The 13,929-nt window shown below is 61.0% G+C and overlaps 6 protein-coding genes across 6 annotated transcripts; 4 read left to right on the top strand and 2 right to left on the bottom strand.

The window, feature by feature from the left end:
- Positions 1-1,380: 1,380 nt before the first annotated feature.
- On the top strand, positions 1,381-3,371 carry PLICBS_007505 (uncharacterized protein; the record flags this gene model as incomplete). The annotated part of the gene is made up of 2 exons (XM_018320941.2): positions 1,381-1,632; positions 1,689-3,371. The coding sequence occupies 2 exons, from the start codon at positions 1,381-1,383 to the stop codon at positions 3,369-3,371; spliced, it is 1,935 nt and encodes a 644-aa protein (XP_018180838.2).
- A 1,142-nt stretch (positions 3,372-4,513) lies between these two features.
- PLICBS_007506 (uncharacterized protein) lies at positions 4,514-5,728 on the top strand (the record flags this gene model as incomplete). The annotated part of the gene is made up of 1 exon (XM_018320942.2): positions 4,514-5,728. One exon carries the CDS (start codon positions 4,514-4,516, stop codon positions 5,726-5,728), a length of 1,215 nt encoding a protein of 404 aa, XP_018180839.2.
- Positions 5,729-5,983: 255 nt separating this feature from the next.
- On the bottom strand, positions 5,984-6,635 carry PLICBS_007507 (DNA replication protein; the record flags this gene model as incomplete). Its single annotated transcript, XM_018320943.2, has 2 exons — positions 5,984-6,511; positions 6,594-6,635. The coding sequence occupies 2 exons, from the start codon at positions 6,633-6,635 to the stop codon at positions 5,984-5,986; spliced, it is 570 nt and encodes a 189-aa protein (XP_018180840.2).
- Positions 6,636-7,911: 1,276 nt separating this feature from the next.
- Positions 7,912-8,775, top strand: PLICBS_007508 (uncharacterized protein; the record flags this gene model as incomplete). The annotated part of the gene is made up of 3 exons (XM_018320944.2): positions 7,912-8,044; positions 8,133-8,398; positions 8,476-8,775. The coding sequence occupies 3 exons, from the start codon at positions 7,912-7,914 to the stop codon at positions 8,773-8,775; spliced, it is 699 nt and encodes a 232-aa protein (XP_018180841.1).
- A 513-nt stretch (positions 8,776-9,288) lies between these two features.
- Positions 9,289-10,494, bottom strand: PLICBS_007509 (uncharacterized protein; the record flags this gene model as incomplete). Its single annotated transcript, XM_065601190.1, has 2 exons — positions 9,289-10,103; positions 10,215-10,494. 2 exons carry the CDS (start codon positions 10,492-10,494, stop codon positions 9,289-9,291), a joined length of 1,095 nt encoding a protein of 364 aa, XP_065457262.1.
- Positions 10,495-11,840: 1,346 nt separating this feature from the next.
- On the top strand, positions 11,841-13,235 carry PLICBS_007510 (uncharacterized protein; the record flags this gene model as incomplete). The annotated part of the gene is made up of 1 exon (XM_018320946.2): positions 11,841-13,235. The coding sequence occupies one exon, from the start codon at positions 11,841-11,843 to the stop codon at positions 13,233-13,235; it is 1,395 nt and encodes a 464-aa protein (XP_018180843.2).
- Positions 13,236-13,929: the final 694 nt, after the last annotated feature.

Genomic DNA, 13,929 nt, shown 5'->3' on the forward strand with positions numbered 1-13,929 from the left:
GTGTGTGGCACAGACAATGTGCAGGTTCAGGCTCGATGGCGGGAGGGATGGCAGCGGTGGGAGCGGCCGCGACGGGATGCGTCAGTGTAGTCGGGCGTCGATGGCGGCGGCTGGGCTCCGCTGTATCCTGGTGGGCGCAGGCCGCTAGTAGACGCTGGAGGGTGCGTCGCTGGCGAGCTCGCGGTGCCCCGGGTGCATGGCTGCGTGGTGCTGGGCCTGCTGGAGGTGGGCAAGGCATGGTGCTAATTCGTCGCCAGCGCCAGTGGTGGATTGGGCCTCTGTCTCCGACACGAGCGAAAGGGGGCGTGTGAATCATCGCGCTGCCAGCCGTTCGACGAGCCAACACGCCCTCCACGGCGCTCCACTGCGTTCGTCCTTCGTTGATGACGCTCAGCTTGGCATATGCGGCAGGCATTGACTGCAAGGTCCGGCGTCGCACGTCGTCGTCGCTGGGACGCAGATTGTTCGCGCGAAGACTCGACTCTTGCGGATCAGGGCAGTTGGTTGATGCTCCGCGCAGGGCCATGCGGTGTCCTCCACCATCCCCGACATCTGCGCGTCGAGAGGTGCTTAGCCGTCCCTTCGTCTCGCCGCAGACGCACATGCCTGTTGAGCGTTCTGGACACGAGCATCGTTCCCGTCTGCCACGACGCTCGCAACACATCTCGCAACGCATCGCAACAGCAGCAACAACTCAGCCAGGAAGCCACCAACACGGCTCGGCGGCATCGGCGTGTGGGCTCGCCCCGGTCCTCACACGCTTCGCCCAGATCTCTCCGGCTCCCGCGTCGTCACTGGCGGCCATCGCTCGTCCAGCTTGTGCAACGCTGACACGCACGCCTCTCCACACGCAGAGCCGTATTGCAGTATTGCACACACACACACCTCGTCTCCAAGACCGGCACCTTGACAACTCACACACACCACCACCCCTGGCACCGCGGCACATCACCTCTGCGCTATCCAATCCGGCCCCCTGCTCCCTCTCTCGACGCCTCGTTCGAACCACCCACCCTCACGCTCAGTCGCCGCCTTTCAGTCTTTAATCCAGATCTCCCCTCCACCTTTCCTCCTCCCGCAGTCTGACATTTTACCATCACTTACACACACAACCCATACAACAAGAGCTGGCCTGCGAGCGATAGCTGTTTCCTTCTTCACTTCACGTATTCACCTTGTTCCATCTATTTAACCCCACTATCCTTCTTCTTTCTATTGTCCCGAATTACACCGTTAGGCGGTACGCTGAGACGGCTGCCCAGCACCACAGCCTTGGTTCGCCTCACTGGCTTGCTCGCCTTCTCGAAGCTCTTCGTCTCCCACAACCGCCCGGCATCGAGACTGCCCATCACCCCATCGGGGGCGTCCTTCTGCCACATCATGAACCAGCTCTCCAACAGTGCCATACCAGTCGAGGAGTTTCAACGTGCACTAGCTCAATGCGAGGCCGAGGCCGCTTTCTATCGACAGCTTCTCGGCAACGTTGATCCTGCCCAACCCACCACGTCACTCGGCCACTTTGCCGCGTCTGGCTCCTCTTCCAAGCGCAGCGATGCCGCGGTCCTGGCAGCTGCGGCCATTCCGCGAAGCCGTTCGAATATGGGTCCCTCTACTATGGATACCACCGTGACCGTGAGTCCCGCATCGCAGCTTCACCTTGACACGTATCCAGCCTAACAAGCAAGTAGCAACCGCCCAGGAGCGGCTCAAAATGGTCCGGGGCTGCCCATCGGAGGAGAGCCTACTCGCAGCAGCATCATCCGGCCCAGGCCATGAGCCGAAGCACGTCCAACCGATCCGATCAGAGCATCTCGCTCCAGCCGCACGGCGCTGCGACGTCGTTCGGAAGCTCCCACTCGTTTCCTCGCAGCAGCCCAATCACCCGGTCCCTGCCGAGCGTCCAGGAGCACGGCGGCCTTACCCCAGACGTGGGCATGGACCCGGAAGTGTATCTTGCCAACACTGGCTGGGTTGACGACGACATGTCCTACGTGGCGTCGACCGGGACCAACCTGTCGCCTGACGACATCTACGACAGCTTCAATGATGTGTCGGCATGCCCGTCCATGATATCCGCACCGTCCGTGTCGGAGCCATCACAGCCGCTGACGCGGCAGAACAGCTCCTTCGACTTTGCGGCCAGAGACGGTACTATGATGCGTCTCGTCTCATCTCAGTCTCATCTGGCCGACGAGCGTTGCAGTCAGGATTCCTACACTTCCTTCGGCAACACCCTGGATCCGAGGGTCAAGGCATCTGCTCGCGACCAGGACTTCTTTGGCGTGGGTACTGGCTTCCCCGAAGAGACCAAGTCCATCAAGACGACCCTGTTTCCAGCGGCCGACTCGACGTCCATGGAGCGGTCAGTCTCCAATGCCAGCGTGACGAGCACCAGGTCAACTAGCTCGAACCTGGAGCGTCGTTGCAAGGAGGCGATGCAGCGTGTCCGGCAGAACAGCAGCCGCAACATCATCGCGCCCAAGCCGCAGGTGGCGTCGGGCAGTGGCAGGGCGCCCGCCAGCTCTGCCCCGTCCAAGAAGGATGGCAAGGTCGCGCTGCAAAAGACGCCGTACCAGCGGCCCAAGCACCCCAAGGTCTACTGCGAGCAGTGCAACGAGCACCCCGACGGCTTCCGGGGCGACCACGAACTGCGACGCCACCTCAACGCCAAGCACAAGGGCGTCGTCAAGAAGTTTGTCTGCCGAGACCCGGCCACCGTCGGCCTGCGCTCCAACGTCCAGGTGCTGTACCCCCTCGCCGACTGCAGGGCCTGCGCGTCCAACAAGCAGTACGGCGCGTACTACAACGCTGCCGCTCATCTCCGACGCACGCACTTTAAACCCAAGGCGCCTCGCGGCAAGAACAAGAGCGCCTCGGACGAGAAGCGCGGCGGCAAGGGCGGCGGCGACTGGCCGGCCATGGCCGACCTCAAGATGTGGTACGAGGAGATTTACGTCGCCAGCGACGGGTCCGGGACGCCTGACGACGGTGCAGACGAGATTGAGGAGGACGCCCTCGATGCCCTTGACGCCGAGGACACGTCCATGGGCGGGTACAACGGCCTGGACGACGGCGAGCACTCCCTCGCGGCAGACGCCGTCTACGGCATGACCCTCGCCCACCCCGTGGACGGGCAGTATCCGGACGCGACCGGCGCCCTAGCGTCGACGACCGGCATGCCACCTGCTGCTCAAATAGGATTTCTGCCATACGGCCCCATGTACGCGATGGACGGCGCAGCGTCAGACTACACCGCGACTCACTCGCCATTCGGGTCTGGCGTCTCGCCGGCCACGACAGTGACAACAGCGTACTTCGAATCGAGTGCAGCAGGCATGGCCGACTACATGTGGCACATGGACGACGTCTAACAACCACGTCCGGACCGCTGCTTTCCCCGCGGCCAACAAAGGGATCCCCCGCCGTGACTCCTTTACTGATGCCACCGCGACACTTGGAGGTGGTCCTCACGAACATCATGACTTTTTCTTCGCCGCACCATTTCACCAGGCCTGCGATTCACCGCGCCGTCAACGCACTTTCAATGCTTGCAATGTGAACATTCGCACCAACAAAAACCAAAAGCACAAAAAAAAGACACAATAGTTATCAAAGTCGCAGCGGCTGTCTGCTCCATACACTTTTCTGTTTGACCCCGTTCCTTCATTCTTGCGCTTGTCATTGTTATATCTGGGCTTCATGTTGTTTCGTTCAGCTCTTTGCATGGGTTTCATGGATTCATCGGGACACAATCTCTCCGATAGAGCCTGGTGGGGATACGTTTCAAAACTTCCAAGACTGCGATGTCGAGCCTTACGGCACAGCAAGCCGGGGGGGATGGCAATCGGTCATACACGTTTCTGTATGTCACTACAACCTGGACAAGTGTAATGGGCTTGGAGAGCAGCGGTCAAGGGGATGGCCGCTTGGCTCCGGTACGGGGTAGGGTTGTGCAGGCACAGGCGGGCTTGTGTCGGCGTTTTGATGGCGTCAGTGGACTGGCAGCCATCGACATGACGATTTACGAATGGGACGGAGTTTTCCGGAGCGTACCTGGCCAGGTACGCGGATCTCTGGGCATGGGCATGCGTGGCGTTTGCATTGGGGGTTGCTGTATATTTATATAGACGGCCCAGAGTGTGGCCTGGTGCAGACCGATATAGACGAGCGCTTGATTGCGAATGAAGATTGTGGAGCTGCGAGACTTATATATTGTGACTGTGCGATTGTCACAAATGTGACCCTGTATCTGTCTACGTTTACACGTATGTCTCAATGCAGGGTCGCGATGTAGATGAATTGGGAGCGTCGGCATGGTGGTGCGAGTAGCGAGCGGCGCGTGTAGCCCCACCGTTCTGGCGTGCCAGCGAGCGTCTCTCCATCTACAAGACTGCAACCGCGCTCTGGCCACGCAGAAACCGCTTCACAGCCGGTCTCTGTACGCAGAAAACTGCCTACTGTTCGAAAAGTTGTCAATTGGCGCCACGAGACGCGAACCTGAGCGCGCGTCGCCATGGCAGCTGCCTCCGCGGCCGACATTCTCGTGACGACCCTCATCAGCCTCTTCCGCCCGCTCTTCACACCAGTCGACGAGGCCCTCTCGCGGCTGCTGGTGCCCTCCCGCTCAGCGTACCCAAGCCTAAAGTCTTCACTGCTTCTCAAGCCAGCATCGCCGGCGGCATCACCAGTAGCATCGCCACAGCAGCAGAAGGGGTCGCCGTCACCTAAGCAGCAGCAGCAGCAGGGGTCGTCACCTCGGCGGCCGTCGCGCAATGCCTCGCTCTCACTGCCTCCCATGGCAGTCATCATCGCAGCCGTGCTGCTGAACCACATCCGGCGCGTGCTCGTGCCCTGGCTGGGCCAGTTCGTGTGGCGGCACCCCATCGAGGCGATGAAGCTGGCGCGCTCGTCGCCGTGCTACCTGCTTGAGCAGTCGGCTGGAGAGGGGTTCGCGTGGGGGGCAGTGCTGGCATGGGGGCTGAGGGTGAGGTTGCTGAGTGCAGTGAGGGAGGTGTTGCTGCGGAAGATGAGGGATGGGCCGAGGAGTGTGAAGGACAGTGGCAACGAGAAGAGGAGGGATGCTGTTTCGGGGGTGGGCGATGCAAACGGGCGTGCTGGTGAGGAAAGCGGCCTCGACAAGAAGGATGTCGGTCCACGGGATGGCGAAGCAGATGGACGTGCTCTCGGGATGAGCAGCGCGGACGACATGCTTCTCGACGCATGCCGCATCGTCTACCTCGCCACCAGCATCGCCCTCCTCGAAGGCGCCTACGCAGAATCATGCTGGGCCGCCGCCCACATCTACGCCCTCCTGCGCACGACCACGACCCTCCTTTCAGGCACCCTCGACCCCTCCGCGCGTAGCTACGTCTTTAACGCCCTCTCCTCGCACTGGTCCGCGGCCGTCTTTCAAGCCTGCCTGATAGCGAACTGGATCGCCGTGACGCTGCTCCCCACCGCGGCATGGGTGGTCAGGGGTGCGCTCGCACGGGCGGACGCGTACACGCCTGCGGGGGCGTACGCGCTCTGGGCGGGCACGGCGCTGCTGGTGCGCAAGTCGAACAAGTACTTTATCGTGCTGGAGATGAGCGAGATGCTCGTCACGTTTGGGTGGGCGGCGCTGGGGATGGGAGTGTTGACTGTGTGGGCGGTGGAGGAGTTTGCAGCGAGGAGGGAGGCGGCGGCGAGGGGGCGGGTGGGAAGGGTTGAGCGACGTTCTCGGTCGTGACGTCGCTCGCATTCTGAATGGAGTTGGTTGTACTCCGTACAGATAGGGCCTGCTCTCATGGCTCATAGAGAATCAAGGGTGGCATCCAGCCGCGGTGACCATGATCCAGGCCGTATGCTTCCATCCGTGTCATTAGTCCAGTCTGTCTATCCGTCATTGTACATCCAGGGTATCATATCATATCCTTGCCCAAGTCCGTGTCCATGCCGCAGCCTCACTTGCTGTCCCTCGTCTCATGTCCCATCACACCTTCCCTCAACCCTTCTTCACCTTCTCCATCCAGTCCCTCGTGCTCCTCACGCCATCATGCCCCCTCCGAAACAGCGCCCTCTCCCACTCATCCAGCCCCCGCAGAAACTCCTCGCCGGCCGGGCCCGCGCCGCCGCTGCCGCCCCCCACGCCCGTCTCGTCCGCCTTGCGCGCGTGCAAGCCCACGTCGGCAGCGCGGAGGACAAACGTGCGGCGCAGCACGGCGCCCAGCTCGCGCTCGTCAAATAGGTCCAGCATGCGCACGCCCACGCCGTAAAAGTGCGCGCTCTGGTCGCGCAGCGCGACGGCCCGCGGGTCCGCCTTGAGGGCGTTGGCGACGCGCTCCGACAGGCACGGCGGCAGGTTCAGCGTCAGGGGCGCGCGCGCGTCGTCCCCGCCCGTGGACGCGAGGGCGAGCATCTCGGCGAGCCATAGGGGCAGGGAGAGCGGCGTGCCGTGCTTGAGGCCTGTGGAGGAGGACGAGTCGAGGTGCCCGAGGTCGGGGGCGTCGAGCTCGAATTGGCAGGGGACTTTCTGTGCGGGCGCTCGTGTCAGCGAGGGGGGGTTCACGACATGGACAGGTCGGGTTATGGGAGGAATTGGAGGAGTAGGGCACCTCTGCGTCTGTCAAGATGGCATCAACATCGTAGTACGACATGTTGGGCAGCTGCGGTCATCGACATGGACGAGCCGGACTCGCTCGGGTCGACTCGACGTGGTGGGTGGTGGTTGAAGCGCTTCAGTGAGTGACGATGTGCTGCCCCGCGACGACGCGTGCTGGAGCTCGCGCTGCGAGCACTTTGCGCGTGCAAGCTCCGCTTATGTCAGCTGCCATGACCATGTAAGTCTCAGGCGAGCCCGCGGCCGTGAGGGCCCATGAAGGACGCACGTGGGCGAACTGGGGATCGAACTTGCGGGTAAATGTCTGGTGCTGGGACTCAAAGGCGCACGTCAATGCATTCGCTTTCCAGGAGGCTTTGGTCGTTGCCAAGATGGAATCGCCTTCTCGGAAGCATCGGTGGCTGCTCGCATCCGAGCCGGCACCAGCACCGACCCGGCTACCCTGGAGATCGGAGTTGTAATCCGGCCCGAGTGAGCAGCTCGGATATCGAGTCTGGGCGGTCATTTTGGGGTTTGAACTCATCGAGGGGCGCCCGGAAAATGTATCCAGCTATTAATCGCTCGGTTACAACCATCTCGTGCATGACTGTGTTCCGGGGTAGGTGTCAGGGAATAACGAATATATTTCCAGACGTGCGCGAGAATAGGCACACTCGCAAGCCAGGTACACTCACAGGGCCTTCACGGAGCGTAGACGTCTCGAAAGACCAGTCCATACTGCTGGGTTATCCTAGGCACTGCCATTGCAATCATGGCTCGATTAGGGTGAGTGATGGAGGCCATTGGCAAGCAAAGACGATTGCAGTCGACACCCCATGCGCCACAAGCCGGGCACTGACTGGATCGCGAGCTCCAGCACCAGCCACCAACAGCCCCGCCAGCCGGCAGGGAAGCTCGGTGGAAACTGGCAGCCAGGTGACGTGAAGCTGAGCTCAGTGCAAAGCCGAGCTGCAGAGCGGCGGCCACAAAAAACCGGGGAAGCTACCTCTCCCCTCGGCCTCGCCCTCGAAACTCCCGTCCCGTCACACATCCACCCATTGACATCATTCACCCACCCGCTTCCCTCGCGTTTTCCCGCGTCCCATCCAATTGGTAAGCCTGCGTTTATAACCACCCCGTTGCCGTCTTTCCCCGTCCATCCCGTCCGTCCGTCCGCCCGCTGGACCACCAGACTGCATCTCGAACTCCGCGAAAGCCTTACTTGCTCCATCCCGCGCTCATCCGGTCGCGAGAATTGCTACCCCGGTTGCAAAAGTCAATTCGTTGTCGCTAACAGGTCGGCTTCCACTTGGTCGTCGCCAGTCCGTCACACAATGTCCTCGGCTCTCCTCCGCACGACGCCCGCCCTGCGCGCCGGCCTCCGGGCCCGCGCCGCTGCGAAGCCCATCGCCGCCATGGCGTCCACGAGCTTTGTCCGCGGCAAGGCCACGCTGCCCGACCTCCCATGTGAGTCCCCGCCCTACTTCCCTCTGTGACTCGAGCCGCAATGGCAGGGTACGAAAAGAGCAAAAGAACTGACAGCTCAATCTCCCAGACGACTACGGCGCCCTCGAGCCCTACATCTCCGGCCAGATTATGGAGCTGCACCACTCCAAGCACCACCAGACCTATGTCAACAGCTTCAACGCCGCCTCCGACGCCATCGCCGAGGCCCAGGCCAAGGGCGACACCAAGGCCGCCGCCGCCCAGGCGCCTCTGCTCAACTTCCACGGTGGCGGCCACGTCAACCACTCCCTCTTCTGGGAGAACCTCGCCCCCCACGGCAAGGGCGGCGGCGGCGAGCCCCAGGGCGAGCTCCTGGTACGTGATCTCCGTTCCCTACATAGATAACCTCCCCCGCAGCACGCCCGTTGTGAATCGCCACTGACCTTCCGCAGACTGCCATCAACGAGGACTTTGGCTCCTTCGAGAACCTCAAGAAGCAGACCAACGCCGCCCTCGCCGGAATCCAGGGCTCCGGCTGGGCCTGGCTCGTCAAGGACAAGACCTCCGGCACCCTCGGCCTCGTCACCCGCGCCAACCAGGACCCCGTCACCGGCAACCTCGAGCCGCTCCTTGGAGTAGACGCCTGGGAGCACGCATACTATTTGCAGTACCAGAACCGCAAGGCCGAGTACTTTAGTGCCATTTGGGATGTCATCAACTGGGGCACCGTCGCGAAGCGTTTCGAGAAATAAGGTCACGAATGCGGGGCGGTACGAGAGAGAACGGCGATGACTGTTGTACATTAACAAGGCTAATACACCCCTGCGTTCAACCTTGGCTTCCGATCCTGATTCTGCCACGCGACTATGGCGGCTAAGCAGCGTCGATGGGCTGCCACATGAGATCTGCACCGGCCACATGTGTGCTCGGCTCCCGATGGAGCCACATCACATGGCGACATGAGATGCGTCCCGGCCACCTCTGCCCGGCTCCCGTTGGAGCCATGCGACCAAATGATATCTGTTCCAGCCGTCTCTGCTCCCGTCGGAGTCGCTGACTGGCCACCATTCCCGTGCCGCTCATGTAGCACGGGCATATGAAAAGAAGCTGACCGCCGCTCGCGTAGCTCCCAAAAAATCAACAGGTCCGGATCCCGTTCACGCTCTGTTCGTCCCTCGCTCGTCTGTTCCGCCCGAGATGGATAAACGCCGAGTGAGTGCCAGAGGGCCCGAGCGGGCCCTCTTGAGACCAATTCGAGCGCCCCCTTACGCGGGGGGCCAGCGCATCACGCTCTGGTACGCAACCATCTCGTCGGTGTATGCAGTGTCGAGAATCTCGTCGACATAATCGTACCAATCCTGGTTCATTGGATTGGTAAAGGTCTCAAAGAACTTGACGTACTCCCACCATTTGGGGTACCAGCCGGCGCAGTCCCAGCCGATGATGCCGACGACTAAGTGGTTGTGGACGATGATGTTGCGCGGGCAGAGGTCACCATGGCACAGGACGAGCGAGGTCGACTTGGAAAAGTGCTTGGCGATGCGTCCGGCCACTGCCGGCGCGCACGACGTCGACAGCGTGGAGAGCAAAAACGCAACAAACTGCTCCTGCGTGGGCTTCTCGCGGACGGCCCAGTAGGTGCTGTTCTGGCGTCGGTCGACGAGCAGGGTGTAGCCGCCCGAGTGTACGGAGCCGAGCTGTCGCGTGGCTGCCTGGCGAGGGTTCTGCGGCGTCTTGCGCATCTGCTTCACCAGCCGACCGAGCTGGCGTGCCATGTTGTACTTGCCCTCAGGCGACATGCGAGCCCACAGGTCCTCGAGACGCGCGCCGCGGGCCACTCGGTCGACGCCGCCATCGGGGGCGATCAGACCCGCGTTGAGGGCGCCCATCGTCGGCAGGTGCAGGATGGGCAGGTTGGAGTGCGTTCGGACTATCTCGTTGATGACGAGGCCTGCGCCGCTGATTTGCAAAAAGTGCGTCCGCGCCACGGGTGCCATGTTCTGGACCGGCGAGCTCTCCAGGATCAGGCGAAATGGACGGTAGGCCAGGAGATTGGCCAGGTAAAAGGTGTCCGGGTTGGCTGGGGGCGCTGTGCAGAGTTGTCAGTGACCTTGACCGGACCGAACCGCCCACGAAGACATCAAAGTACCAAGGTCCAAGAGAGGGGCCCGAATAACCAGCAGACGCGGACCCGGCGCGACGACGTTGTCCTGCTCGTCAACGGCACTGCGCGACCGCTTGAGGGGCACCACGGAGACCGGCGACTTGTTCTGGTTGGATCGAGAGCCAGCCGCGTTGGCGGCCGGCTTGCCCAGGCTGATGCCGTTGGCACCGCTGCGCTGGGGGCCTGGCTTGGGCTCCTTGTCAGCTTCTGTCTCGAGGGACCTATCCTCACCACCGGCGGCGATGTCTCGGAGCATGGACGCACGCTCCGGGTTCATGCCGGTGGTGTCCGTGGTCGGAGCGTTCATGACGCTGCAGCGCTTTGCGAGGCAGAGAGGATGAAGGGGCAGGCCAAAGATGAATCGAGTCAAGCGCGCAAAAGGCGCTATGCGAAACCAAAGACAAGGCAGCACTGAAGAAGAAAACGAGAACTGTCAACTGCTTTGCAGCTGTAAACTTTGGCGAGTCGGGGTGATGCACCTTACCCTGCTGCAAACGCGTGTGCAAGAGGAAGGAAGCTGAGGGGACGAGAGCGTGAACGGGAACGCAGAAGAAACAGAAGCGCATCGGGCTCCCTTTGCTCCCCGTTGGTCACCTCACGTGCCCGGCAGAGGTCAGACCTGTAAAAGAACGGCTGAACGGGCACAGGCCGCCAGCTGCTGACAGCTGGAGGGGCGTCTGCGAGTAGGTGCTCGTTTGTGCACGAGGCAGGGGCGGCATGGCAGCCTCCGCCCCCGATACCTCAGGCACCCGCCACTGTGGCCAGCAGCCAGCTGCTGCGAACACAGTCCGAGACTCACGCCCCCTCGAAAAGCCATCTGCTGTCCGGTGCCAACAGTTCACGACCGGACGTGCAGCGACAGGAATGCCTTCGTTACCTCATGGGTGCCAAACGGCAGTGTCGTGCACCTGCAGCATTCAAACACGGCGTCATTCGGCTCCCCATCTCCCTGGTCTCGCTGATAACGAATGCACCAAGCCATAGAAGTGATGTTCACGGCGATCTGTTGCCACGAAAGGCCAGCGAGGTAAGTGGAATCCCGCCATTTGCAATTCCACAGCAGCACAGCTGATCAGCTCGTAGAGGCATCTGCCGGTCAGGGCAAAAGTCTATGTTGAACCCGAGTGCCCGTCCTTCGTCCACGATCAAGACCTCCCTGCGAGTACAATAAAACACATTGCGCTCTGATGATGGAAGCCCAATGCATGGTACATGTGATGTTGTCCCCGGTGCCCATGCGCGGTCAACTTAGCGGCATCCTATCCCACTTTGGGACAAAGCCGTGAACGATAAACCCGGTCGGTCTCCGATCCCATCGACGCGCGTCAACATCAGACGATTTAACGCCTGACAGTCATATACAGACAACTTCTCCCTCGCATCAAACTGTGAAAGCCGGCCACTTCCTAATTTTAATGGTGACGTTTCGTGTCATTGTCTGTCGAGATGCGCATCAAGCAGGCCCTGGCCCTCTATGCCACTATCGGCACATCGCCTTTCACATGTGCCCTGGAAGAGCCACGGCGGACGGTACAGCCCGACCATGATACCGCCAAAGCTAATGCCCATCGAATATTCAACACCATTCATTCAGCAGGGAGACAATGGGGATCTTCTATCAACCACAACGGGCTGAGCTTCTTTCCGGCAGTGATGCCGAAGGGGACGCTCATGTACCACGGGTCCGAAGCCAACAGCACCCCGCCCGGTCCAGAGTGGCTCGCCTTTGAGGTTGAGCACGCAGAAGCATTCGCCTTGTCCCTCGCTCTGCGTGGCAAGGAGCAGGGCCAAGCGTCTTTGAGTGATGTGCTGCAGAAACCCATCGGCCCTATGCGCGCGCGGCAACAATCGGCTTCCAACCTCCGAGGCTACTTCCACACTTACAGAGCCAACAGGGACGTGAACTTACTTTACGTTGACGGCATGAGCGCCGGCAAGACCCGCATGGGCACGCTCGACTCACAGGATCTCGTCCTGCGCGAGAACAAGACGGGTGATGTGTGGGATGGCTTCATGGACGAATTGCAACGTGCCAGCAGCATTTGCGACCTGATCAAGGACTGGGGCTACGACGGCTTCATGCGCATGGAGATTGGATTCGAGGTGGTATATTGCGACTTTGACGTGGGCGTCGATCTCATCTCAATTAAGCGCACCGTCCTGCGTAAGGACAAGAGGGAGGAAGAGCTGATGAACCCTTACCAATGGGCGCGGGCTGTGACGGAGCGATACGACGGAATTGGCGGCGATAGGGTTCGAATCGACTTCTCCTCGATGGTGTCGGCCTTTTGGTTCCCCGTCAATATATCCAACACCGATCCGACACGACCAGATCTCCCTCGACTAGCTGCAGCCAGCCCAGATGAGTGGACGGACATCAAGGCCCACGTGAAAAAGGTCTTTGTCGAGCCGAGACGGTACACTGTCAACTGGCAGGCCGTCGTGGACATGATTGTGACGCGATTCTCGAACCGCTTCGCTCTGATGGCGTCGCCGCATCTGGCACCCTTGCGGTTTATCGACGAGCTCAACGTCGCTTCCTTGACCTACTTTGACGCACCAGCACTGCCAGACGACGTCACAGTACTGGGTCCCAAAAGCCGAAATCGAACCTCTGAGGCCATCGAAGCCTGCGCAGAGCATTACCTCTTGCCAACGTACCTGGTCCGCGACGATTGGAGGCTCGAAGACCATCTCATTCACACGGCGCTCGAGACGGTCCTGTCCAGCATATGTCGAGGTTTATATGATATGCGGTCGGTTATAGGCGAAGAGACTTTGGACCCGGGGTCGTCGGCACCAACCGACACACAGGATCTAGAGCGAGTTGTGGAGGAAAGCCGCAGGATCCTCGAAAGCCTGCGTAAGGATCTTGCCTGGACAACATGGAAGAGACCGCAAGTGTGCCCGGTGGACGAGATTCTGCTTATGGTCATGTGGCCGGTGGGGAACCCCGAAGACTACTGGAACCCTGGCTGCCGCTCCGACAGCGACATTTCGTTTGAACGACGAGGGTACTGGTGGCCCGGCCACGACGGACGCGCATGAGTGAGAGACATGCTGGCTGTTACTCCAAAGGCTCGCGGTGATGGGCGTGAGAGGATGGAAGTCGTTGCACGGGGATCTTCGACTCATCCGTTGCGTGAACTGGCGTTCTATGCCATGGCTCCGACCAGGGCCACACCCCAACAACAGTGCGACAGAGGCTGAGACGACGGCTCACGTCGCGTCGGCGGACTCGCTTTCACCGCTACGTTAAATCCGGCTCTTTGGAGCTGGCCCTCTGTGTGACAAGCTTGGTCCTTGCTGCCACGCACGTTGGAGCGCCAGGCTCGCTTGAGCGAAAGCCACCTGTGGCAACACGAAGACACCTGTGCCGTGTGAGCTGCCACGTAGCAAATACGCACCGCGACAGCGGCCACGGCATCTCCCAGACCAGGGTCTCTACTATTTGAGTTTCTTTCATGCCCGAACTCGCGTTGGCTTCGAGGGCGGCCGCTTGTGCGACGGCGACTACCCCGAGACGGGCGTCCGACTCTCCTAGCCGGGCTCACCCCATCCCAGTTTGCGCTCAACTGGTCGAGCTCCGGTCGGAGCGAGGTCGCCAGTTCAGATTTGTCCCGCGGCTTGCGAACGTGCAGATGCTGCGACTCATCGATGCTCTGCTCTGCAAACCGTTGCTAATGGCGAGATCAGATCAAGACTTCCTCATGCCGACCTGTATGTGCCAGGAGTCGCAGTG

Source organism: Purpureocillium lilacinum, assembly GCF_023168085.1.
Source record: "Purpureocillium lilacinum CBS 284.36 DNA, scaffold_5, whole genome shotgun sequence".
Lineage (NCBI taxonomy): Eukaryota > Fungi > Ascomycota > Sordariomycetes > Hypocreales > Ophiocordycipitaceae > Purpureocillium > Purpureocillium lilacinum.